Here is a 26,097-nt window from a genome sequence, read left to right as displayed (position 1 = left end):
TTTTTTTCTTTTTTTAAATATAATTGTTTTTCAATTCATTTAATATTATTAAAAAAATACGTATCTATTTTATGGATTAAATCAAAGGAAATTTTCAAACTCAGTACGAAAGAAACGAACACTCGCTGTTTATTTATCATATATGGTATTTAAGGATGTACGCGCGCACCTTGGACTTGGGGAGATCATGACAATCTTGGAGAAAAGATCAGGGCGTGCGATGGAGGCGATCGAACCCACCATGGCCGAGACTGAGTGGCCAACAAAGATGCAGGAATCAACTTGAAGCTCTTCTAAAATGGCAAGCAAATCGTACGCAAACCCCTCGAGCGTCGAATAGCGTTCGAAATCGAAGTACTCTGGGTTTGTCGTACCGGCGCCCATATTATCGTAGAGGATGACACGATATTCATCAATGAGGTGAGGTACAAGGTGCTTCCACACCGACTGATCTGTCCCAAACCCATGCCCGAGAACTACTTTTTGCTCGCCTGATCCTAAAACCCTCACGTTGTGAGCTTCTTCCACTATCCCCATTTTCGATATATCTTTAATTTTATTTCTTTTCAAATTTCTGCTTTCTATATGATGTTTACGATGTTCAGTGATTTGGATTTTATAGAGGTGTTGAGTAGGGGACTAAAAGAGCACGGATCTTTGACGATTAGATATAGTTAGGAAGTTTTTCTTAACAACTGAGCTGTATAAAGGGCAAAAAACAGAGCTGAAGCGACGTGTCATTCTAGTGGAACATTTTTCCTGTCGTGTCATTTTCATTGGAGCATTTCCAGTCCCAGCCGTTAGTAAACTAGCTAACTGACACTTGTAAGAGCCTAGTTATAGCTTATTCATAGCCCCTTTTCTTCTTTTATGTTTAAGAAAAATCACAAAAAAATCACCCACATCCAGAAATATGATCTTCTCCATTTATAATTGACCGAAGAATATTCATTTTATGGCTAAAATTTCTTCTTAAAAATCTTAAAGTTATAAATAAGATACATGTTCTACTATAAAAAAATAATAAAAATAATATTTCATATTAAAAAAATTAATAAGAAAATAAGAAGTGATTGGCTACCATATTTTGGCCATAAGGGGTGGCCGGACCACCCCATGGCCCTTAGGGGTGGTCTGGCCGGCCATCCCCTAAACCCAAATTAAAAAAAAAAAATTGTTTGGCCTCTTGGAGGTGGTCTAAACGATATATATATATATATTTTAGATCTGGCCCTCCCCCTAGGGCCATGGCCCATGGGTGGCTTCGGCCATCCCAAACCGAGCCTCAGCCCCAACTGGGGTGGTATGGGGGTAGCCAAGCACTCTTTAATTTTTTATAAATTTTTATAATTTTATTTTATAATCATTTTTTTAAAATGTATAATATTTTTTTGTTTTTTTTATTAATGTGCCAAATGTTCTATTTATAGAGATCCTGATCATTATTTAAATATTCTCCGGTCCAAAATAGACCAAAAAAGATCTATTCCCCACATAAAAAGCTCTAAATTTAACCAACATTAAAGTGTTTCTCACTACTAAATGCCCAAATGCAATATGTTAATCCTAAAATAACACAACCTCTATCCTCTCTCCACTCACCTCTAGAGGTGTAAACGAGCCGAGCTTGAGCGAGCTTCCCTTGTTCAAGCTTGGCTCGTTTAAATATTACTCGAGCTCAAGGGCGAGCCAAAAAAATCGAGCTCGAGCCAATAATAAGTCGAGCCGAGCCAGCTCGCGAGCTGGCTCTTATATTTAATGTTTTTGTTTTAAATTTTTTTTTTAACTTCAAGTACTCTTAAATGGCTTAAGAAATTAGTTTACATATGAGTATTTGCTTAGCCTGGTTAGTCGAGTATGGAGCCTGAGTCAATACAGCAAGGCATTTGGTTTTAAAGAGAGAGGATATGCATCATTTTATAGATAAGTAAACTTGGAGATTGATGTTTTCTTCATAATGTGGGACAAGTTAACAGGTTGCATTTAGACTGCATTGGGACAACGCCCCCTACAAAAAAATATTTTTTTAACGTCTCTCTCTCAATCCCCCTCACCAGTCACAACGGATCTTCCACCTGAACTCTCATTTCCCACTCTCTCACTCTCACTCACCAGACATGTTGTGATAGTGTTTGAGTCTGTTTGCTTCATCAATAGTTTATACCTTTCGTAATCTCCCTCAATAGTTTCTGCTTGATTCTTTTTCCTTTCGTTTGAATCTGCTCTAATTGAATCGAGGTTTTTTTAATGATTGCTCTCTCTCTCTTTCATCACGAAAGGTCTAGAATTTTTCATTCTCTAACGCTTAAATATAAATGCAATTTTAAGGTTTTAATAATTATGAGGTTTATAATTAATTATCTATTACTTAGTTTATATATATATATACACACACTCGAGCTTATACGAGTTGTTCACGAGCTTAGCCGAGTCGAGCCGAGCTTACTTCGTTTAATATTCGAGCCATGATTTGTGTTCATAAAGTGCTTCATTTAATATTCGAGTCGAGCACGAGCCGAGCTTATGCGAGCCGAGCCCGAGCTTGCTCGCGAGACGCTTCGCTCACTTAACAGCCCTACCTCTCACGTTTTCCACCCCCACCTCCTTTCTCCATCCCTCTCACTCTCTCCTCTTCTTCACAGCACTCCGATCTCCCCTCCCCTTCTCTGTGCTTTGGTATAGGGCCACCCTTTTGCTCCATTAATTCTCACCCTTGAGTATTTCTATGGGCACTGCCATGGCCATGGCCTTTGATCCTCTGTTCTCCCCAGAATACATAGAACAGAATGATCTTGATGAACGATGAAACACAAAATCCTCAAAAAGCATAAATCACAAAATAGTTGAGAAGCTATTGATAGGGTTCTAAATAAGATTCTTACGCTGCTCAAAAAAGAAAAGAAAAAATCAGTTCTTTTTTTATGTGCTGTTACAACTGTTGTTTATGTATTTAAGATAAAACGTTTTGCACCCAGTCTAATACCTTATAGATCTAAGTCCCATGTTGCATGCATAATCCAAACTCTTATACGCTAAAAAAAACTCTTTGTTGGTTTTTTCCTTTTAATATCAAAATGAAAAAAGGAAGAGTAGAGGTGAGAATTCTCTTAGTGCGACAAAGTTAGAGTAATACTTGATTCATCTATAATAACACTTTATGGACTCCTCCAAGATTTATAAAAAAGTAATGCTAAATGCAATGTATCCCATACCATGTTATATTACTATATTACGAAAGAGTAATAAAAAAGGGGTAGGTTCAGTCAGTTCTTAAAAAAGGAAAAATACACACTCTTTTTGAATTATCAAGCAATTTGCAATGTATATTAAACAAATACCTTCAATTAAGGGCATGTTTGAGATTGCATTTGAGGAGCCAAAAAATAATTTTAACACTCAAAAAGTTTGTTTAAGAAAAAAGTATTCGTTTGGTAAAAAAATTGAAAATGCTTTTAAGAGTACAAAACGCTTAAGAATGACTAAAATATACTTTTGGCAAAAGTTTAAAAATAAAACTTTTGTCCAAAAGCTCTTTTTAACTTAAAAACTTTATTTTTCAAACGCAATTTCAAACACGCTCTAAACTAATGCAATGAATTTTATTTTGTTATATTTAAAAATACATACTAATGTCATGGTCATTTTAAATGGTATGACAAAGGATAATTAATACATGCGAACACCATTAAATGATCACTTTGGTGAAGAGGCGCAATGTTGCCACCTGTATGGGCTATTACATATTACTTTGACAAAAGTCTAAAGACTTTATTAACAAGTAGATAAGAAACTCCTACAATTGTGAGTGGCCCAATAGGGGCTAATGTGCCTGAACTGGGTGGGTCTCTAACTTTCATTTAATTAAAATATTTCGACTAAAAAAACTATAAATTTAAAATTTTAGACAAAGTAAGTCGATTTAACAGGATCCCACTTTAGCTTGATATATATATATATGGACCGTGATAACTTATGGATGCCTTAAGAGTCGAACAAAACAAGAAAAGTAGAACAAAACGCTGGAGCTACTTTAGCCAAGTCACCGACTAAATTCTACTCCAAGTCTGCAATACTGTAGCGAATGTGGTTGAGAAGCACGGGAATCAAAATATCTGGCGACCTTAGCTGTGGCAAATGACCTCCTGTGGGTACGACTTCCACGATTGACTCACCGCCAAGATTTTGATGCAAATACTCAGACACTACCACCGGCACAGCCAAGTCCTTCATACTTTGTATTATGTGGCAAGGCACCGTGACATGGCTTAGTATGTGTCTCGTGTAGCTAAGGAATATGGTTTGGACCAAGGACAAGGCTATGTCCGGTCTCATGTTAAACAGGGTTCGAGAGAATTCTTGGACCGCCATAGAGTCCATGTCACCGCCCACAATTTGTGGGGCGAACCCGGAGCACCATGCCTTGTAATTTGACGACACCGCTTCGAATATCTGGTCTAGATCTTCTCGCTTGAATCCTCCATGGTAATTCCCATCATTCAATAATTAACCTATAAAACAAAAGAAAAGAAAAGGAGCGAAGAGGAAAGAAAAGAAAATGAAATTTTATTGAAATTAAACGTGTTATTACTGTTAAATAGCCGCTTATTTCAAAAATAATCGCCGGCCAAGAAACTTAACCATGTATATTATTTGTATGGTATTTAATTAAGGATGTACACACCTTGGAGTGGGGGAGACCGTAACAATCTTGGAGAAAAGATCGCGGCGTGCGATGGAGGCGATGAAACCTACCATGCCCAAGACTGAGTGACCAACAAAGATGCAGGAATCAACTTGAAGCTCTTCTAAAATGGCAAGCAAATCGTACGCAAACCCCTCAAGCGTCGAATAGCGTTCGAAATCGAAGTAGTCTGGGTTTGTTGTACCGGCGCCCATATTATCGTAGAGGATGACACGATATTCATCGACGAGGTGAGGGATAAGGTGCTTCCACACTGACTGATCCGTCCCAAACCCATGCCCCAGAACTACTTTTTGTTCGCCTGATCCTAAAACCCTCACGTTGTGAGCTGCTTCACTATCCCCATTGTTCTTTCTCAATATTTGTTAGAATGCTTTGATAGCATGTCAGAAGCGTGTAGCTCCTGCAAGGGCAGCGACGGCGTAGCTAGAAACTGACGGAGGCGCATGGTGCCGTGTCAGAGGGCTGATGGCAATTCCAAATCTATAGGGCTGGCACGATTTTGAGACTATAAACAGCAGATATTTTGGTGGCGCTTGGTGTAAAGTGATAAGACTAAAATTCGATAAAAGGAAAACACTATAAAAAATGATTATTGAAGGCTAAAAAAATTGACTCTGATATTATGTTAAAATGTTTTGATAGCATGTTGAAATAATTGAGAGATATAAAAGAACGAAAAAAATAATAAGGAGAGCGGAAGCACACAATGAACTACATTGTGTTGATTATTGATTATGATAATAAATATAGAGACCTCTATTTATAGAGAGACAAGTAACTTAGTAGATTAAAGAAATGTAAACTTAATAGACTAATAATACCTAAATAATTAAATAATCCTAACATAATATTCTTAACGATATTCCTTTCAAATTTCTGCTTTCTATATCATGTTCGGTGATTTGGGTTTTATAGAGGTGCTGTGCAGTGTAGGGGACTAAGAGCACCGCTTGCAGTGATCTTAATTTCACGATAATTAAGTTTGTCCAACTGTAAAAAGCAAGCACTACTTAATTAAGGGAGAGGCTTAGGTACGGTCCTTCTAAACTACCGTAATCTGCGGTAGTTTAGAAGGACCGCTGAGATCTTTCAAGGGGGAATTTTAACCCCAAAGAGCAGTAGTTGTTTTTTAAAAAAAAAGAAAAAAAAAAAATTGACGGCATTAACGGGAATCCAAACGTCATATCTCTTCTTCTCCAAAACTTCTCTTGAGTTCTCTCTCTCTGTTCTCTGCGCTATGGGTAGAAAAACCCAAAATCAACAAAATCTCCAGCCTCTCAGTGCTTGTCGACACCGGCAGCCTTGAAACGACGGTGACCTCTCTTATGCTTCCAATCTTGTTGTCGCTATGGGTAGAAAAACCCAAAATCTGAGTTCTCTCTCTGTTCTCTGCGCTATGGGTAGAAAAACTTAAAATCGACAAAATCTCCAGCCTCTCAGTGGAGATTTTGGGTTTTTCTACCTTTGGAGAAGAGAGAGCTGACGGAGAAGAGGGAGTTAACGGGGCTTCTTCAATTTTTTTTTTAAAAAAAAAACATGCAACTACTGCCGGTTGGCCCGTTTGGGGTTAAAATTCCCCCTTGGAAGATCTCAGCGGTCCTCCTAAACTACCGTAGATTGCGGTAGTTTAGAAGGACCGTACCTAAGCCTCTCCCCTTAATTAAATATAGTTAGCAGGTTTTTATTGGCAATTGTTTGGGCTGCAGAAAGGGCGACGTGTCACTCTAGTTGAACATTTTTTCCTGTCGTGTCATTGTCACGGAACTCTTTCCTGCCGTGTTAGTCCACCAGCTGACACTTGTAATCAAAATTATAGTTGCGCTGTTCAGAAAATATATTAACTTAAAAAAAATATAGTACAACGGTCACACAATCAAAATAGCATATTAGTAAAAATCAGTCTCCTCCTTGTCACTAGATCCAAGTCTCATCTATCTCATTCACAAAAAATAAAAAAATAAAAACAAGTCTCATCTATCTCATAGCCACTTTAATATTATATTACGGAAGAGTAATGAAAAACGTGGTAGGGTCTTGTCGGCCATTAAAAAAATATTACATATACTTCATCTAATTCTCAGGCAGGCAATTTTCAATTGATGTAATGTCCTCCAAATGATTGGGTTTCAATTGAACCCATTTTGACTATTATACCCTCAATTTAAATGGTACAATGAATTTTACTTTGTTATATTAACGGTTCACATGACAATACATGCAAATATATACACCATTACATCACTCTGGCAATGTTGCCACCTGTATGGGCTATTGCGTATTCACTTTGGTAAAGTCTACAGACTTCATTACCAATTGGATCATAATATATTATAATTGTGTTTGCGAGAGCCTTGATAGGCTCATGTGGACATCATTAAAAGTTCTGAGTCACAATTACAACCGGGGTGGCTATAATTCAGGCGGAAAATTGAGATTCTTATTATTTCCTTCTCTCATCTCTTTAGAGCATCGACAACAAATTGGTCCAATTAAGATAAGCAAATTGGGGTCTCGCATGAAACCCTGTTGTCGGTGACTTGTCACCACCAAAATTTGCCTATAAAAGCCAGATCATCTACCTCTTAGGAGATTACACAAGACAAAGCTTCAAGAAAAGAAACCAAGCTCTTGAGGATTTAAGAAAAATAAGTATGCTTTTATAAATGTCACTTGTCACAGTTGGGAGATCTAAACCCTTCTCTCCATACCTGCACATGTTAGGTTTTATTTTAATGTTTGCTATATGCATGTCATGATTATATATATGGTTATAATGCACACGAAGTACCTTAATGTTTGGTAGGTGCCATGATTTATGATGCACATGAATTACCTCAATGTTTGGTACATGCCATGATTATGGTTATAATGCACATGAAGTACTTGTCCATGAAATAAGAAAATGCACAAGTAAGATATGGCCAAAGAAATGACATGCGCTATAGGCAATCCCAGGCCATATTATGAGATATGACGTATATGATTCTAGCCAGTACCAGAACACGTGACGTGGCATATGGATAGCACAATACACCACACCGAGGGACGGATATGTGAATGTATGGGCTATTAGTTGGGTGGCCTTCTCCTGAGTGTACGCCTATAGCAACGATTTTTTGCTCGGCTACGGTCTTACGATCAAAGAAGATTCTTACTTCTGGTAGCTCTCATGTGACCACAAGATTGAGTTTTTGATGGTCCTTTAGAAAATTTCAACTTATTTCACTCGAGGTTTAAGAAATACGAAAATGGTTTATAAGGAGAAGGGTCGGACTTACCTAGTCGAGGATTCTTTTGACATGTGCAAATTTTTATTAAGCATGGTATAATAGGGCCAATTGAGGGTGGTGACGACCTCCCCAATGCATGATATAGCCTACTCACCACATCTAAAGTCTAAGAGCAGAAAAACAAATTGACTGTCCGCATATTGTTGACAATTGATATGATACCTCAACCCATATAATACAGACATTTTACCTAACAATTATCAAGCCATGTGGAGGGACGCGCCCACTCTACGTGTACGTCTCCATCATTTATCAAAAGATTAAGACAGATTTTATAATGAACCAACGGCTAGGATGAAAATATCTAAAGATTAAGATGGTTATTTGAAAGAACCACAGATTAGGACGAAAATAGCAGACGATTAAGACAGTTAGTAACTTGTTGCAAAGAACTTAATTATACATGACAGGATTATATGCTCCCCCACAGTACTATAGCTCAAACCTCCGCCACTGCAGGGTTCTCTTGAGAGAAATGAGACCAGGTGTTGAATCACCATAGTGCCACGATAGTGATTTTGCGGCCCATTTTCGTCCAATACTAAATTAGCACACACAACTAAATAACAAGCACAAACATCATACAGGAATATCGAAACGAATATGCCTGAGAAGCACCGGCATCACAACATCCGGCGAGCTCAACTGGGGAAGATGACCGTCCGATGACATGACTTCAACGACGGACTCACCGCCAAGGTTCTGATGCAAGTATTCTGACACCATGACCGGCACGGCCAAGTCCTTCATGCTCTGAATTATGTGGCAGGGCACGGTGACGAGGCCTAGTACTTGTCTCCAGTCGCTTTGGAATATGGTCTGAGCCACGCTCAGGGCTATGTCTGGCCTCATGTTGAACAGTGTCCGGCTGAATTCTTGGACCGCCACCGAGTCCATGTCCCCGCCCACGGCTAGTGGGGCGAACCCTGAGCACCACGCCTTGTAGTTTGACCGCATCGCTTCGAATAGCTGGTCTAGATCTTCTTGCTCGAATCCTCCATAGTAATCCACATCATTCAAGTACCTTATAATATAAAAAGTGATCAAACAGACCAATCAATATACATGTATATCGAATAATATATTTACTCAAATCAATGGTGTTAAAAAGAGTTATTTAGTTGAAAAGAAAAGACTTCAGAATCACTAAAATATTTAGATATGGTTGGTCAGAATTTAGAATAATATCTTTATATTCTTTATTAAGTGCTCAAATTCATAAACTTATATGATAAATAATAACTTACATGTCATCGGATCGATCAACTTTATGATCACTTTCAAAGGTCTACTACCTACGTACCTCGGGGAGCAGCTGAGCATGACGATCTTAGAGAAGAGATCGGGGCGCGTGATGGAGGCGATGGCGCCGATCATGGCCGAGACTGAATGGGCCACTAAAATGCAGGAATCAAGTTGAAGCTCTTCTAGAATGGCAAGTAAGTCGTACGCATAACCCTCAATTGTCGAGTAGCGTTCGAAGTCAAAGTAGTCCGGGTTTGTTGTTCCGGCGCCCATATTATCGTACAAAATGACCCGGTGGTTGTCGTCGAGGAGGAGGGGAACAAGGTGCTTCCACATCGATTGGTCGGTGCCGAAGCCATGGGCTAGCACTATGTTCCGCTCGCCGGACCCCAAAATCTTCACGTTGTGAGCTTCTTCAACGATCCCCATTATGTGCTTTCGTGTACGTTTCTGTAACTGTTGTCCTTGCTGAACCGGGTTTTGTGGTGTGAAAGCGCTGACTTTGGTTTCTCCTGTTTTTCGTGTTTTTCTTGGGATCGCTCACTGGCACCACATATTTCATGATAAGGATTAGTGGAAGAGCAATTATCAGGTACATCCAACGCTTACATTTATTTTCTTTCTAAATTCTAATCCTCTGTTTGATTCTCATCGTGGGGCTATTGTTGGCCGACCTTGTGGAAGGTAAAAAGATATTTTAATTTGAACGTTGGACGTGTGCTATCCTCTTCCATTCCTTTAGAGTATGGTTTGGCAGCATGTTCCGTCGTCTCATTAATGCGACTTAACTACGTCCATGGCTCCATGTGATCAGCGTGGCAATGTACCCTGCCTCAACGGCAACTACTTTACTAATTAGGATGATGGCATGGCATGGCAACTACTCGCAAGATCGGGACTCGTTTCACGACTACTCGGTGGATGACTACAATTTTTGATATATATAACCATTGAGTATTTATTTTAATTATTTTATAATATTGATGCAATAATTTTAATAAAATTTTGATTTAGTTGTTATTAAAAAAAAAATGTAAAAATAATTAATTCCTGAGATAAAAATATAGTATTAAATATTCATTTAAAAAATAAAAAATAAAAGAAACCAGTGAACTAACGGCGTTCATCCCTCTGTCTTTCTCTCTTTCACACTTCCGCCCACCATTCCATTTCCTAATTTTCCACCGTCCCTCTCTCTTTCTCTCTTTCACACTTCCGCCCAACATTCCATTTCCTAATTTTCCACCGTCCCTCTCTCTTTCTCTCTTTCACACTTCCTCCCAAGTCACACCATTCCATTTCCTCCATCCTAGGGCCCACCCTGTCGCCCACTGCGGAAGTTTGCTGCAAAATCGGCATGGCCGTAGATTTGTCGCATGAGTTAGTGTGAGCCATTCATTTCATCAACCCACGTAGTAGTGCACTTCATTCGCTCTGGCGAAACTATGATCCTCCTCCATGTCAGTAGACAGTACCTACCAGTACCACCTCCGTCATCTTCGATGCAAACTGGGACTCCATCGGCCCATCCATCTCCCTTGACAACTTCGTACGCCTTCATGGCGTCGAAGGCCACAAACCTGCCGAAATAAATTATATGAAAGATCTGGCGAGATCGTTGAGGGAGGAACAGCTTCCGTACAATAGATTTGCGGGCATAATCTGTTCCGACGAATTTCAAACAAAAACGTCACGATAAAACGATCTTGCAATGCCTCCTTCTCTGATTTTAGGCCTCGCAAGTCAGATGCATCCGCAAGGATGACAGCTGTAGTGTAAAGTCCAACTTGTGGATCCCATCTGGGCTTTAGCTGCCTACAAGCTTTTTGCTACCTTAATTAAGGAGCCCTTTTCTTTGGACTTGAGAAACGAATTTGTCAATCGCCTGGCCTGGCCCTGACTTACGATGCCCAGCCCGCCTAAAATAGTTACCATCTACACAGAAGTGAGAATAACCATTTTTTTAATTTTAATTTTTTAACTTCAACAGAGAGTCGGTGAACAGCCCTATCTCTATTAAAAAGGATTGTCTCTATGCGTGGGTTCAAATTCTATTTGGGTGTATAAGCGGATGGTTATTAAAAAGGATTGTCTCTATTAATCGTATAATTGATTTTGTGAGTGATTGAAAAAAAATTGCTAACCACCTTGGGCGGAGAGGTTAGCAATTTTAAGAGTAGGCCGACACAGTTAATAGTTGCCAACCACGATAGTAATAATATATACAACGATGTTTTGGTGTGTTTGAAATAGGGTTTTTGTTTTGAATTTAATGAAATTGTTCTTTTTCATCAAAATAATAACAATAATAGGGAAAATTATAGTTTACCCCCCAAAGTTGACAGCGTTCTTCAATTCGAACATTAAAATTTCAAATTTTGAAATTCACCCCCACAAAATTCCAATTTTTTTTTCAATTCGACCAATATTATCCCAAAATTTCCATATTACCCCTAATTTTTATTTTTATGAAGAAAAAAAAAATTTGGAGGTGCTAAAATGGCCAGATAGCCACCCCGAATTTTTTTTAAAAAATTAGGGACAATATGGGAAGCTTTGAATACAATTGGTTAAATTGCAAAAATTTGAAACTTTTGGGGGGGGGGGGTGGATTGCAAAAATTGAAACTTTAGTGTTCGAATTGAAAAACGCTGTCAACTTTAGGGGGGTAAACTGTAATTTTCCCACAATAATAATATTTTTAGGCTTTGTTACATTTTAAATCATTCTAATTATTTTTTTTTTAAAATGCCAAAACCATCTAAAATAGGCCATAAATTAGAGGTTCAACAAAGGCCAAAAACACCAAAATATGCCCGAAAGGCCAATTTCTAAAAAGCAATTATACGGTGCAGTTATGAGTTTCATTAATAGTTAACTGACCGTTATTTAAAACCTCTAAGGCGGAGCAATTGCGGTTATGAAAATTTGATAATCGCTTATGGCAATTGCAGTTGGCAATTAGAGACAATTGTTAACCACAACTGCCTGTGTAACTTCTAAGTTCAATAACTATGGTTCGCGGGTCAATAAATGGACAATTTGTTATAGAGATACTCAGATGCAAGACAAACCTAGAAAGAATTCTCTTCAAGTGCAAGATAACTCGAGGCTTTTCAATACATACAAGCAATTCATATCCAATTGAAAGATAGAAAGCATAGATTAATCCCGTTGCCTGGCCTACTTGCTGAAAGCACAAATGGAATGACTGATCCATAAGTTTTTAAGGCCTGACTAATAATTAGCCTTTCACTCTTTAAGTCATAATGAAACAAAGATTTAGTAGGGCAAAGAAAAACAAGGTAGATATTGTTGAATCACACAAGCTGCAAGAGGTTTGCAGGCTTCCATACTAGAGAAAATTAACACAAACTAGTAACAAAAGCAAACACAAACATCATGCGCTAATATCGTACATAATATGCCTGAGAATTACAGGAATTACGATTTTTGGTGCGCTCATCTGCGGATGATGACCCTCCATTTGAATGACTTCCACAATGTTCTTACTGCCGAGAACTCTCCAAAGTAATCCGCGTCATTCAAATACCTTACAAAAAGAGTAATAGAAGAGGCTGAATAGTATACATGTATCACATTTACTCAAATCTAAAGGCGTTACAAGCATAACACATCCTAGCTACTAGCTAGCTAGCATTGATCACCAATATTGAAAAGAAAAGAGTGTTACAATAGTAATTAAATATTTGGAGGGGTTTGGCTTGAGCTAAGAATGATTCGTTTGTCCTTGTACTTATTAAGTGATTAACACCACAATTTTGGTAACGAGGTGGAGACATTTTGAATAATTCTTAAAAAATAAAGTTATTTTGAAATAGTCAGACTTAGAAAACTTATTCAATATATAAGAATAAAACGACACACGATTTATACTTATAAAACCTTTGTAATTAGGTTTCCAAAAAAAAAAACACATTTGTAACAAAACCTTATGTGTGCCCCCAACAAATAACTCGTTTGTCTTCTATCATAGTAGCTACATAACTCTGGCAAATTCTTCTATGTTTGGCAACCCGGAACTCGGTTTGATAGTTTTTGAGATTTTATATAGTTTAATCAAACTCTTGGAGAAGTATGAACTTAAAGACGTAAAGATGAACAAAGTCTCTCTTACCACACAAAATAACGGTCTTAGGGTTTATGACAAATTGTGCACTTTGATGTTTAGATAGACCCTAGAAAAAGACATAGTATTTGAGTATAATACCCCCATGGACTTCATTTTTCTTCTTCTTTTTTTTTTTGGTGGGTGTGGTGGGGGTGGGGGAGACCATGATTGAAGTGAGAGAGAGATTTGATATATGCTGTGATGAGTATGATTTTTGGGATTAATTTAGGTGATATATGTCATAGAATTGCTCGATTATTATTAGTTTAAGTTTTTTAATTTGATAAACTTTTTGCCTCAGGGTATTAAATTAGTTTTGAATTTTTCAAACCAAAAATTATTTAGTTATAAACGTGTTTCATTTTCTTTCAAAAATGTTTTAAAAATTTTCCTCCTAACTAGTTGTTGTGATTTCAATCTTATAAATGCAACCGATCTTCGCCCACCCTACTCCCCTTCTCTTAATCTTATATATATTTAAGTTATGTTCAACTATTATATTATTGTGGGATTGTTCTATAATTGAACTATAGGTTTTTTTAAAATATATATATATATATATATATAAAACTTATTTTTTAGTCAATTTTGATATAACTACTAAGCAAGAATAAAAGATCAAAGAAACAATTGAACTGAAAGTCGAAACAATTAGAAACATTGATTGAAATGATCAAATCATTGGGTTTTTGGCCATTTGCAAACCAAGCGTTTCAAACCACGTACGCATGGGAATAATTCATCTATCCCAAGGCCCATAGTAGAGATGAGGGCAAGTTTGGGCCGGGGGCCCATGCTTGCTGGGCACCTCCTAATGTGCAATGCCCATCGTGGAGCAATCAGGGGCTTGATCCGCTTGGACCTGTCCAGGCCCTTCTATATATATATATATATATATATATATATATATATATATATTTTAAAATATAAAAATACATTTAACTCCCTCTAACTTTCAATTGTTTACAATACTCCCAAACAACCAATGTTTCTCCCCTTTCCCATCTACAAGATTTACCCCCACTGCCCTTCTGTGGGGTGGATTCCATTTCCACCCTTGTAGAGGGCAAAATCCCTATCATTCCCTTTTATCTTTAATGGTTAAAATTTAGATTCTTGTTTGTTTTACACGGTCAAAACTTTGGAAGGTACGAGACAATTTCAATTTTCCTTCAGAAAGCACACGATAGTCTATGGCAACGGTAGGCAATGGGTAGTTGGGATCTGCAACAGCACCACAATATTTTCTTTTTGGAACCTTTGAGAGGTTAACTCAAGAGTTGTTGAATTTTTACTTTATATTTTTCCTTATTTTTTAAGAATTTCGGGGGGCCTTGTCTCCTCCGCTGTCAACAAAAGAGAAAAAAGGGGGTCAAATAAGATCAGAAAACCATTTAATAAAGAATAATATTATTTGGAACAATGTGAAGAAGAAATGGTTTGGCAAGACTTGCGAGGAAAGTTCTATCATAATTCACCTTTCTATATTAAATTGACAGTCAAAAATTGTTACTGCTGAAAACGACTTATCTGAGTTCTGACGTCTCTAGAGGATTCAAAAATTCCACAGTTTTGGCGTTCAGTCAAATCAAAGTTTATTAAAGTCTTTACGTAAGAATATTGACGAAGACTTGCATTCAGAAAGACTTGTGCGTTTAATGCATTGAATCCAAAAGCGTAAACGAAGGGCTGCTGAGCTCTTGAACTGAACAATTGTCATATGACTCAAAATTTAAGGCCTTTTCAATTCATCATGCATTTCATCTGAACTTAAAAATCCAGTAATCATTGTATAGAGAAAAAGAACACCTACACACAAAAAAACCATCCCAAAACAAAGGATCGCAAAATGAGGCCAAAACCCAAGCTGGAGCTTCAATCTGTTAACCTTCATTCACAATATTATGTACAAACTCTCTCCTGTGAAATAAAAATTCTGGGGCCGTATCCTGGCTTCAAGCCAGATGCACCTTTCTATATAACTACTTGTACGTACAGAACATAACAGATTATTGGAGTATCGTTCGCTTAGGAGATGGGATGAAGTGGGACCTCTGGATCATCCACATCCGCATTTAGGGAGAAAATATCTACAGGGGCATTAGTGCAGTTAGGGAGGCTGTGATGCTTGAGTCCATTTGGAGAACCTCGTGAATGATCCAGATATACAACAATGACGGTAATATCGTCGTGAAAATGACGCCTTACGCCTTTTTCGATTCGCTGTATGTCTTCATACCGCATTTCTCTTTTTCTTGCAGCCTCATGAAGGGCAGTTCTCACCAACCTCTTTGCTATTCCCTGCAACAAAATTTTGGCAGCTCTTAATATCTTTTTATATAACATAACAAGTTCGAAATAGAGATCCATAAACTGTGTTGTAATGGTAAAAGGCGGAAATATGTATTGACACTTGACAGTAGCAGAGAAAATAAGAGAGCACAAATACAATTTGGCAGCAACTTACAACTCTTGGGTTTTTGAAGACAATTTCAACAGCTGCTTCATCGCTTAAATGCTCCCAGAGACCGTCCGATGCAAATATCAAAAACATGTCATTTGGTTTTAGCTTTCGATTCACTATTGAGGGTTCTGCCGTCATTACAGGCCTTTTTAAAGGAATGGGTAATCCAAAGTGATGGAAAAGAGGATCTCTGTTAAACTCGGGTTTCTTCAGATAGACATCTCCAATTGATCTTGAGACCTATGAAGGGAAAACATAAATTTAATGACTTTCCAGCCTTAGGATTATATACACAAAATTCATTACCTAGAGATAAGGAGGCAGCTATCAAGGTAAATCCACTTAAACAGCTATAAGTGGATTAAAGCCTATCAATATGGTGCTGAAATACATAAATTTATCCATTTATGTATGATTTCGACTATGGCCAGAAACCTAATGTTTTGGCTCTCAATTGCTAACAAAATTCAAAAGCATACTTTGATCACATATAGATAAATGTCCCCACGTGATAATGACCAATTTGTGTCATCAGGTGCATCCCATTATCATACTTGATCTTAGCTGTCTGAAAGAGAGGCCAAAAAGCCAGAATATGTGAACTTGTGAAGATAGCAGGACATATTCCACCCACATCAGAAAGTTTGACTAGCAAGGATAACAGAAGATAAGGACTTCCACATTTTGTTCAGGCCCTTTAGGAAAGAATTTCTTTAAGAATCTATATGCCCAAAGAGTTGTACTTCACATGATACACCTAATAAGAGCAAAATCAATTTTTTAAAAGACAAATATCTCCATGGTTTGTCATTGATCTCAAACAAGACATAGCATTCTTTTCTAGTGCCCTCTTTATAAAGTTCAGGATCAACTTAAAGACTTTCAATTTTGCAAAAGGAAAGTAGATAAAAAGAAGATAAAAATCATTTTCTTAATCATATCATATTATCCGTGCCAGGTGTTACCATAGCAGGAAACAATAAAGGGCATCTCCTCTCCGTATAACTCATTGCATCAAAATCACAAAGCGCATTGTCTATTTCTCTATGCCTATGAGAGTTTAACCAATAAAATTGAAAGAGATATGAAAAGTGTCTTATGTTTTATATAAAACCACTAAAACTGGCTGCAAGGCAACAGCCTACAGGCTTAATTCCAAAAGTGAGATGACCATAAAATCCCCAAGAATAGCATAACCAGATGTCTTTTATATCTGTATGAATCTCCAAATCCACGATTACTTGTGTCACACAGCTTCACATTTTACCAAATTCTGATACACCACTTAAAGCAAACCAAGAATTTAAATTTGAAAGAACTTGTCATTCAAACTTCGGAAAAATGCAAACTCTACTTGAGCAATCCAACAGAGCACATACTGGCAAAAAACAGTGTCCTAAACACTAAAAGACCATCATATAGCACATAGGGAAACTGACGTCCAAATGGTTGTATAATCAAATTCTGACACATATAATTCACACCAGCACGGCAGAAAGATAACATAATTAAAAAAATATTTATGAATTCCTATATACATCAACTCAAATTGATTTTGTGAAGTAATCTCTGCACATACAGAACACCATTAGACCCACATATAGATCATATCAATTTGCAGAAAGAAAAACTTAAACTATCAAAGCTAACTTCAATCAGACCCATCATAGAGATACAAAGCAGAAAGAAGACAAAACCACGATTCTTACCTGAATAATGCCCTTGATTCGCCAAACTCCCTGGGTATACACCACAATGTGTGAATCATCAGGGTGAAGTGCCTTGACTTCTTTCCTCACCTCCTCCACTCCAACATTATGATCAGTAGATAACCGCTCCGCCACCACCGGACTATTTCCCCGTCCTTCTGACTCTCGGCGGCCCAGAACCGCCCTCGAGTCGCCGAGATTAGCCACATACAAAACATCATTTGAAATAACCCCAAGAAGACAACATGAACCCACTGAAGCAATCTGCGGCCGAGAAGGCAACGATCGCTTCACCAAGTGTAAGAATCCCTCTTCTGTGGCATCAAATGCCTTCTTGATAACATCCTCTGACAATCCACCCTGTTCTGTTGCAAACTCTGAGGGTAACCAATAAAAAAAAAAAAAAAAAGAGAAAGAGAAACAATTTTAAATTCTTAAAATGAAAAAGAAGCTAATTTATCTTGGCCAATTGTGATTACAAATACGATTTTCTAAAAATAACCCTCTATTTGATTGCTGGAAATTAAAAACTGACAGAACGGAATAGCTAAAGCTAGCCAGCCACCCAGCTCAGCTAAGCAAAATTGTAATGTTAATGATTTTCAAGTTCCAGATGATCAAACCCAAGATTCAGACTTCTGATTTTCTTTCATTTTCCAACAGGATTATATTTTCAATTGAAATTGAAATACCGTACCAAAGCAAAGAAACTATCAGATGGGTTAGTAAACTTACTGTGAAGGAAAGGGAGGAGATGGTGGGTGATGAAGCGAGCAGCTTCGGGGCCGCCATGGCCGTCGTAGACACCGATGTACGTGGCGGAAGGAGAGGTGAACACCTGTCCCTGGTCTTCAAGGTACGAGTTGGCTTGCACCACCGCGATCGAGTAGTCCCCCAAAGCGTGAGGCTTGAGGTTCGTGTCCCATAGAAGCTCATCCCCTTTCCGCCCCCATCCAAAGCAACTCTCCAGTGGCCTCCAGCACTGCTCCAACATCTCTCTCTCTCTCTCTCTCTGTTCGGCTCTTTTGGTTTCTGGGTTGTGAAAATGAGTTCTGTACGACCTTTGATTCTTGCAAATTAGTTAGAAAATACGTGGGTTTGGTAGGTGACGAGCTTTGAATAAAGAAAATGGATTGAATAAAGAAACGTGGGAATGCCGCGTTAAGAACACAGAGAGACAGAGAGGGAGAGAGAGAGAGAGAGAGAATTTCCGCGTTAAAAGGTGCGTGCTTCGGGGGTCTTAGGTGGAGGACCAAAGACTATGAGACTCTGTTTGGTTTTAATTTAATTTTGTGGGAGTTACTTAAAAAAAAAAACAAAAAAACAAAAACAAAAAAACAAAATTGTGTTTGGACAATTTTTTTTTGTTTTGTTTTGTAATTAGAAAAATATGGCAGTGGGGTCCGCAGGCAGGAGAGGCAGAGCACTCACTGTTTGCGTATGTGTTTGGACAAACAGACGGCTCAAAGTGAAAGGAAATTCCTAGGTGGCGTTGATGTGGAGACTGAGGAAAACTTATCCAGGGCTTTGTCAGATAGGGGGGAGTCTTATTCCTTGACTCGGAATTTGTCAATTTGAACAATTATGAAATAATTCTATTTAAGTTTTATTTATAATAGTGTAATTAGTATTATTTGGAGTGCAATTATTTCTACAAAAGAATCATTTTACAAGTTAACACAAAAGTATAATTAATAAAATAATTAAGTAAATTTTTTAATTAATTAGTAGTTGACTTATTAATTATATATTGTTAATTATTAATAATGAACTGTAACAACAATTTATATATATATATATATATAAATTGTGATATAAATTATACTACTCTAAATATTTTTATTTATTAAAAAAAATTCTTATTAGTGCTACTTAAGCCCTTGAAAGATACGTCTATTATTTGATTGAATGAATTAAATATAAGATTTACCATAACTTCATATTATATCTTTTTTGTCATCAATATCAAGATCCAATTATCTAAGTTATTGAATTTAAATAGCCCACAGATTTTTTTAAAAAGTTGGAGAGACCATAGATTATAAAATTTTGGCGGTCTTGTAGTAGAAACTAGAGGATCCAAATGTCCATTTCAAAAAAAAAAAAAAAAAAACAAAGAAAGAGATCCAAATGTCAGGTGTAGAAGAAGGATATACCAGAATTTAGATCCAACCTACGAGTCAAAATTGCCATGTCTTCAATATGTGTTAGGGGCATATTTCCACGGTTTTAAAAAATGTTGACTTCTGGCAAGGGTGAAGCTGAAGCACGTTTTCACTTGAACGTTGAACTCGTACTGGCCGGCTATCAATATCAGCGATACGTGGTAAAATAAAATATAGGGGTAATTACTTTTTTGCCCAAATGAACTACAATGTTTTTGTATTTTTTTGTATATTTTTTTTTTTATGAACTATTAATTATGACACCTGGTCCTATTAAACTATCATTTTATGATAAAAAACCTCATTCCATCATTCAAAAGAGTTAAAATTGACAATCAACGGTCATGTGCAAATCATGAGCCATTTTAAATTTTTTTCTTCAACTTTTGTCCTAATTTCAGACCGAAAAAATGACACTTATACCCTCCTAAACCCTAATTCAACACATGAAAATAATTTAAAATGAAGGCAAAAGTGGAAGAAAAAAAATTTAAAATGGCACATGACTTGCACATGACCATTGACGGTTAATTTTAACCTCTTCGACTGACGGGAATGGGCTTTTTGTCATAAGATGATAGTTTGATGGGATCAGGTGTCATAATTAGTAGTTTATGGAAGAAAAGTGCTTAGACACTGTAATTCATGAGGACAAAAAGTAATTACCTCTAAAATATAAAATGGAAATGTAGAGATTGCTCTTTCGATATTTATTGATTACAAATAAATACATTAACAAATAATTCATTTAACATAAACTACTTCTCAAACTATACTCTTATTTTGTTGTAAGAATATTTTTTAAAAATTTAATACTATATATCAAGCTCTCATTCTACTATTATCCCACTATGACGATGTGGTATTGTTAATCCATTATTGATTTTTTGTTTAATAAAAACTAATCTAAGAGTTAATTAATAGTGTCACTCATAATATTTATAAACAATCAATTAACTCATATTTCTGCAAAAGTTAAGCTCATATAATTGTGTGACCATCTTAAAGAGGGAAAGAACAGTCGTGCGGCCAACCATGAAGGCGGTTGAGCTGGTAAGAATAGCTATGTAGCCATTTCTATTATAAAAATATTAGAGATACTAAATTTGTTACTAACAAAAATTTTATTAAATTGATATGTAACTCATTCATTATTACTCATTACATTTATTTTAATTAATTATTTTATTTTTCTTCACCCATAAGTTTAATAAATCTTTGTTAACCTCTGATGTTTTTTTTCATTGGTGCGGCAGCGAAGTCACCGGAAGTCGTCTCCACTACCTGGTCGATGAATAAGTCAAAAGCCGAGTCCTTGAAAATCATGGAGATAATACAGCTACCGCTATTTGTTTTGAAACTTTTTTTTACGTTCCCATTTTTCTAATCCATTTGTTTTACCAAAGGCTAGACGGTGACGCGTGTCTTAATTTAAAGATCTAGGCATCAGTCCACTATGGAATGATTGGCTTGATTTGTTAATTTTTATTGGGGTTTTTTTTTAAAAAAAAAAAAAAAATGTTCTGATATAATATAAAAAATATATAATTTTAAGTATTTTGTTTTTAAGTACTTCATTAATATTTTTGTTTTGAAAAAAAAGAAAAAAAAGAAAAAGGTTTTGAAAAATATGTGGCCTTTGTGTCTAAATGTAGATGGGCTTTATATTAATCTACAACAATTTTATGTGATAAAAAACAAAACAGTCGGCAAATGCTATCTCTTATAAGTAAATAAATAATTGAGAAGAATCTATTCCTATCTATTTTGTTTAAAATTCCTGGAGTTGGAAAAAGATGCGTGTCAAATTAAAATATTAATTTGATATATAAAATACATATATAAGTTTTCTGTCACGTTTTAGCAAACAACAAATGCTTGTAATTTCCCAGAATTTCAGACAAATAAAACCCATATCAATACGCAAAAGTGCCAACAAATCCTGGGAAAGAGTAGAAAAATAGGGCATCCCATTTCAACAACGTTTGACTTTGATTTGGTATGCTTTAAAACTTTTCAACTTCTAGACTAGGTCTGGAAATTTAGAATTCTTTAACTTAAAAAATGGGGAATTGCTAAATCCACAGCCTGGTTACCAGACTTTACGTCTACACCAATTAATGTCTAAATTGATGGATGGAACAAAACAGATCTCGTTCTCCAACAATTTTGGATTTAGATTTCCTCGAAAAAAAAAAAAAAAAAAATCTGAATTTTCTAAAATTTGGGTAGAGAAAGAAAAATTGGGATGTGGGTCCTGGGGTGCTGCAACATGTTCCCAAGCTGTCTTCAAGGCGGCCCACCTATGCAAACATTTCTAGACCCCTATTTAATTCTCCGATTGAATTTTTAGGGGAGTAATCAAGAATAATATTAAAAAATTTATAAAATAAATATATGATTTCCTTCCGGCATCAAACAGACCGGAAGATAAGGTCCGTACTCGCTCAGAAAAATCAGTGATTTTGTGGGCTTAATTTTATGGATTTAGAGACGGCCCGACCATGAAAATCACAACTACACTCAAATGGGGCCTTTTTTCCCGAGTGAAGGCCGAAACATTTCCACAGCTTTTGTATTTTCTTTCCAAACAAGTCTGTACAGTTGTTTGGGTACAGTATCTAAAAGTACAATTCATAGATCTCGTAGTAATAGTTTAGGCCCTATGAATCTTTAATAGATAAAAGTAAAACATAGTTTAAGCCTTATCTTCTTCTTCTTCTTCTTCTTCTTTTTTTTTTTTTTTTTTCATTATTATTATGTTATTTTCAATATTAGAAACTATTATTTTGCATTTTACTGTATGGGAACAGTGCTCAATAGTTCTGAAATCACTTTTCTCATGCAAAATAACAAAAATAGCCTTATTTCGGATATCGCATTTCCTATAAATATCAAGAGCACTAGTTCAAATGTGTGGTTATAAGAAATATCAACATAAAACATCACACAGGCTTAAATGCATTATTGATACCTATGATTTATCTCTTTATAAAAAAGGTACTAATTTTAAAAACTGAGAAAATTGATATTTGTACTTTTTTTTTTTTTTTTCACACGTTCACACAAGGGAAGGGGAAGGGGATGGAGAATTAAAACTAATGACATCCGCTTTATGAGACGTAATTTACAGCCGATTGAACTATTCCTTTGAAACCTTGTACTTTCTAGGTTTATCAATTTGCTACTTCCATTAATTATTTATGGTTTAAAAACTTAATAAAACTTTTGCAACTTGTACAAAAAGCCATCAGAGACCAATAAAATGTTTCCATTTGTACAAAATGTGACCTCAAATTTAAACAAAATAACTTGTTAAAAAAAAATAAAATTGGACCACTTCCTCAACCCTTTACCTGGGGGGGGGGGGGTCCAACCACCCTTGAAGAAGTCTTGTGGGCGGTTAGCCCACCCCAAAAAGTTAGGGGATGATTTTGTAAGTGCATTATAAGTGCTGTGTTCTAAATTGATAAAGTATAAAGAGAAATAATAATTAATATATCTAAATAGACCCAAGTTCATTATTTTAAGTTTTTGTACTATAAATTGTGTTATAATATGTATATTAATATACTCTTAGTAAACTTTCAAGTAATTATCTCCTTAACTAGTGGCTTGAGTTACCCCCGAAAACTCTTTCATTCAACCCAAAAGGTTAAAGCCACCTTAAAAAACTCATACGGCTACAAGGTTAGTCGAGCTACCTTGAGAAGTTAAGGAGTAGTTGAGCCACCCCCTAGATGAGAAAACAGTCTAACTAGTCATCACTCTCTACCATTTTTTATTTTAGCTAATAATTTTCTCAAAACACCTGCATCGCAATCTTTATTTTTAAGGTCAACCACTTTAAGGGAAAAGAGAGAATCATACTAAATTTTTTATTATTAATTTATTTGTGAATTATTAAGCTACATTGATAACCAAAATTGGCTAATACTAATAAGTAGCTTTCGTTTTTGCTATTTAAGATATATTGGGTGCTAATTTTTACTACATTTGGCTGCTAGCGCAACCAAAATGCTCTTAAACCAATAATTTGCCTTTTATTTTCTAATATCTTCAATTCAATTTTTCCAACCAACTTTTTTCCATTTATCGTTGACACAAGCTTTTTCTTTAATTAGCTCCCACTGTCTGTCTGCATGTCTCCCTATGGTGTGGCCTTGTGATAGTCATGAAATGCTATTTTCCACGTTCGACACCATCCACCCATAAAGCATCAAAGCTCACACTTTAATCATGACAAGCACCACCGCCAACACCGTCACCTCTGTTGAGAGGTGCGTCATTTCCACCCATCACGGCTACAAACCTCAATCATTAATTTTACTCTACACTCTCTGCCCCTCCAAAAAAAAAAAGAAGAAAAAAAAAAAAGAAGATAACAACCTCGTTCCCTCAGGAAAGGGAGAGTTCTTGATAACAGAGCCCCACTGGAAAATCATAATCTAATTTAAACTAAAGTCCAAAACAAAAACAAAAAGACAATGAAACTAAAAGGAATACAGGCATGCGATCGAAGCATATTTTATTTTGTTAATCAGTCTGACCCTCTGGAGGATAGACTGCATGCGGAAGCTCCTTTAGCCACTCAGACGTTCGATGGCGTGACATGGCTTGCTTTCCCTGCAGCTGCTGCTTTTCGTCCTTCTTTTTCATCTTCACCTCCAACAATTTTTCTTTCTTCGCATGCGTTGCGCTACTTTCACTATTGTTGTTATTTGCGTTACTGCTCTTAATGATGACTGCTTTTGACGAAACTGTTTCATCCAAACACTTGCAACCATTCAGCAATCCCCCGATGCCCTTCTCCAAGAATCCCGGCGTCCTCTGTTTTTCGCCTCGACAACCGGTGCTAATCTTTGCGCTGTTTTTGACGATGACGCTATTGCTACTACTACCCTGACTGCTATTACGGCTGACGGAACTTTTGTTAACGCTGCTGTTTCTACGAACCTTGAGGTCTTGCAATCCAATCTCTGGAGTGGGAAGCAAGCCCACCCGTAAATAGTCCCACGTGGATGAATTCCGGATCCGGATACCGACGGTACCTTGGTGGGTCGTGGATAACTTGATTTGGGGTTTCGGACTTGGGCATGTAAGGAAAGCGTTTTGAAATTTGGGCTTGTAATTTGTTCGTCTGATGGTGGTACTGCTGGAGCTATTGCTGCTTGATGAGTTGTAGCTTCTTGTGCTGCTGCTTCGGCTGCTATTGTTGCTGGCGAACCCACCCGTTGAGCGATGGTCCATGGACTCGGAGCGTGTAAATTTTTGGATTTGATCATGCTGGAAACGGGGCAAGCCCGTGTCTGAGCTGACTGAGAGACGTAGTGGGAGGATTCGACCCTGGAAGAAAACCTCATCGGCGGCGCACATTTTAGACTCTTTCAAAACAGAGCCGCCCGTTGAGCTGAAATCGAACTGATCTTCCTGGTTTTCGATATCCAAAGCGTCTTCTTTTCTTGATTGATTGTCGTCTTCTTTCGTCAAACAGTTAATGACTGGTAGATCACAAAACGATAAATCTTCATCTTCTTCTGATACATCTTGCGCTAAATTAGAATGTTCCCATTTGTCTTTGGCACAGTCTGTTGCCATCTCCAATTGTAGAAGATAGATAAATTAAAAAACTGTTTGAGTCTCCTATGAAGATAAAAAGAATAAAGAGAGTTAAGATTTATAGAAAGAAGAAGGTACTTCATTAGGAGAGAGACATGGGGGGAGACATGTGGAATATAAAGTAAAGAAACGCTGAAAAGCAAGGAAAGGATATGAATGGATATATATCTTGCTGCAAACAGAGTGAAAGAATCGTCTATTAAATTGTTTAATTTCCTAAATATTTTGATTTAAAAAAAAAAAAAAAAAATTGCTCAATTTTGAAACAGAAACATGATCATTGTTATGGCAGAAGTAAAGTGGGTTTCGGCATGCCCAAGTAGGGTAATGATAATTATGGTATTTAAAAAATGCTACGTACTTTGTGGTCGAAATTTGAATAGTTACGAAAGAAGACCAATGACACAATTATAATATAACATCAGCTTTTGCATGTTAGTGGCAAAAAAAAGGTATGGAAAGAGAGTGGCGAAAGAAAAAGACATATATCCAGTTCATTTAATGTATGCTAGTTTCTCTCTGTTCGATCGCCTTATTCTCACCGCAAGTTGATACGATTGCCAACATTTTTTTCGATTTATTTATTTATTATTATTTATTTATGTGATTTGCTGGGTTCGATAGGTTTACTTTCATATCACAGATTTTTGTGATTTTTGTGGCGTATGAATGTCTGCATATGAAGATTAAACGTTTTGTCATGGACGACTTGTGACGGAATGTGATTCAAGGGTCCCTCCCTCTTAGGCTCTTTAATTTACCTTTTAG

The 26,097-nt window shown here is 36.7% G+C and overlaps 6 protein-coding genes across 6 annotated transcripts; all 6 read right to left on the bottom strand.

Moving 5' to 3' along the window:
* Nucleotides 1-74: 74 nt before the first annotated feature.
* Nucleotides 75-591, bottom strand: LOC132188837 (probable esterase KAI2). Its single transcript, XM_059603402.1, has one exon. It carries the CDS (start codon nt 535-537, stop codon nt 130-132), a length of 408 nt encoding a protein of 135 aa, XP_059459385.1. The 5' UTR covers nt 538-591; the 3' UTR covers nt 75-129.
* A 3,462-nt stretch (nt 592-4,053) lies between these two features.
* On the bottom strand, nt 4,054-4,377 carry LOC132186520 (probable esterase KAI2). The gene has a single exon (XM_059600499.1). The coding sequence runs from the start codon at nt 4,375-4,377 to the stop codon at nt 4,054-4,056; it is 324 nt and encodes a 107-aa protein (XP_059456482.1).
* Nucleotides 4,378-4,411: 34 nt separating this feature from the next.
* Nucleotides 4,412-5,064, bottom strand: LOC132186519 (probable esterase KAI2; the record flags this gene model as incomplete). The annotated part of the gene is made up of 2 exons (XM_059600498.1): nt 4,412-4,508; nt 4,682-5,064. Coding segments are annotated over 2 exons (399 nt in total), but the record flags the coding sequence as incomplete, so codon positions are not given.
* A 3,288-nt stretch (nt 5,065-8,352) lies between these two features.
* Nucleotides 8,353-9,794, bottom strand: LOC132186973 (probable esterase KAI2). Its single transcript, XM_059601104.1, has 2 exons — nt 9,299-9,794; nt 8,353-9,019 (listed from the first exon to the last, which is right to left on the bottom strand). Exons 1-2 carry the CDS (start codon nt 9,667-9,669, stop codon nt 8,575-8,577), a joined length of 816 nt encoding a protein of 271 aa, XP_059457087.1. The 5' UTR covers nt 9,670-9,794; the 3' UTR covers nt 8,353-8,574.
* Nucleotides 9,795-15,240: 5,446 nt separating this feature from the next.
* On the bottom strand, nt 15,241-18,774 carry LOC132187761 (probable protein phosphatase 2C 63). Its single transcript, XM_059602184.1, has 4 exons — nt 18,281-18,774; nt 17,546-17,922; nt 15,840-16,076; nt 15,241-15,673 (listed from the first exon to the last, which is right to left on the bottom strand). The coding sequence occupies exons 1-4, from the start codon at nt 18,537-18,539 to the stop codon at nt 15,401-15,403; spliced, it is 1,146 nt and encodes a 381-aa protein (XP_059458167.1). The 5' UTR covers nt 18,540-18,774; the 3' UTR covers nt 15,241-15,400.
* Nucleotides 18,775-23,924: 5,150 nt separating this feature from the next.
* LOC132187744 (uncharacterized) lies at nt 23,925-25,441 on the bottom strand. Its single transcript, XM_059602162.1, has one exon. It carries the CDS (start codon nt 25,306-25,308, stop codon nt 24,247-24,249), a length of 1,062 nt encoding a protein of 353 aa, XP_059458145.1. The 5' UTR covers nt 25,309-25,441; the 3' UTR covers nt 23,925-24,246.
* Between the last annotated feature and the right edge of the window lie 656 nt (nt 25,442-26,097).

This window comes from Corylus avellana, chromosome ca7, assembly GCF_901000735.1.
Source record: "Corylus avellana chromosome ca7, CavTom2PMs-1.0".
Classification (NCBI taxonomy): domain Eukaryota; kingdom Viridiplantae; phylum Streptophyta; class Magnoliopsida; order Fagales; family Betulaceae; genus Corylus; species Corylus avellana.
This window is presented reverse-complemented; position numbering and strand designations above follow the sequence as displayed.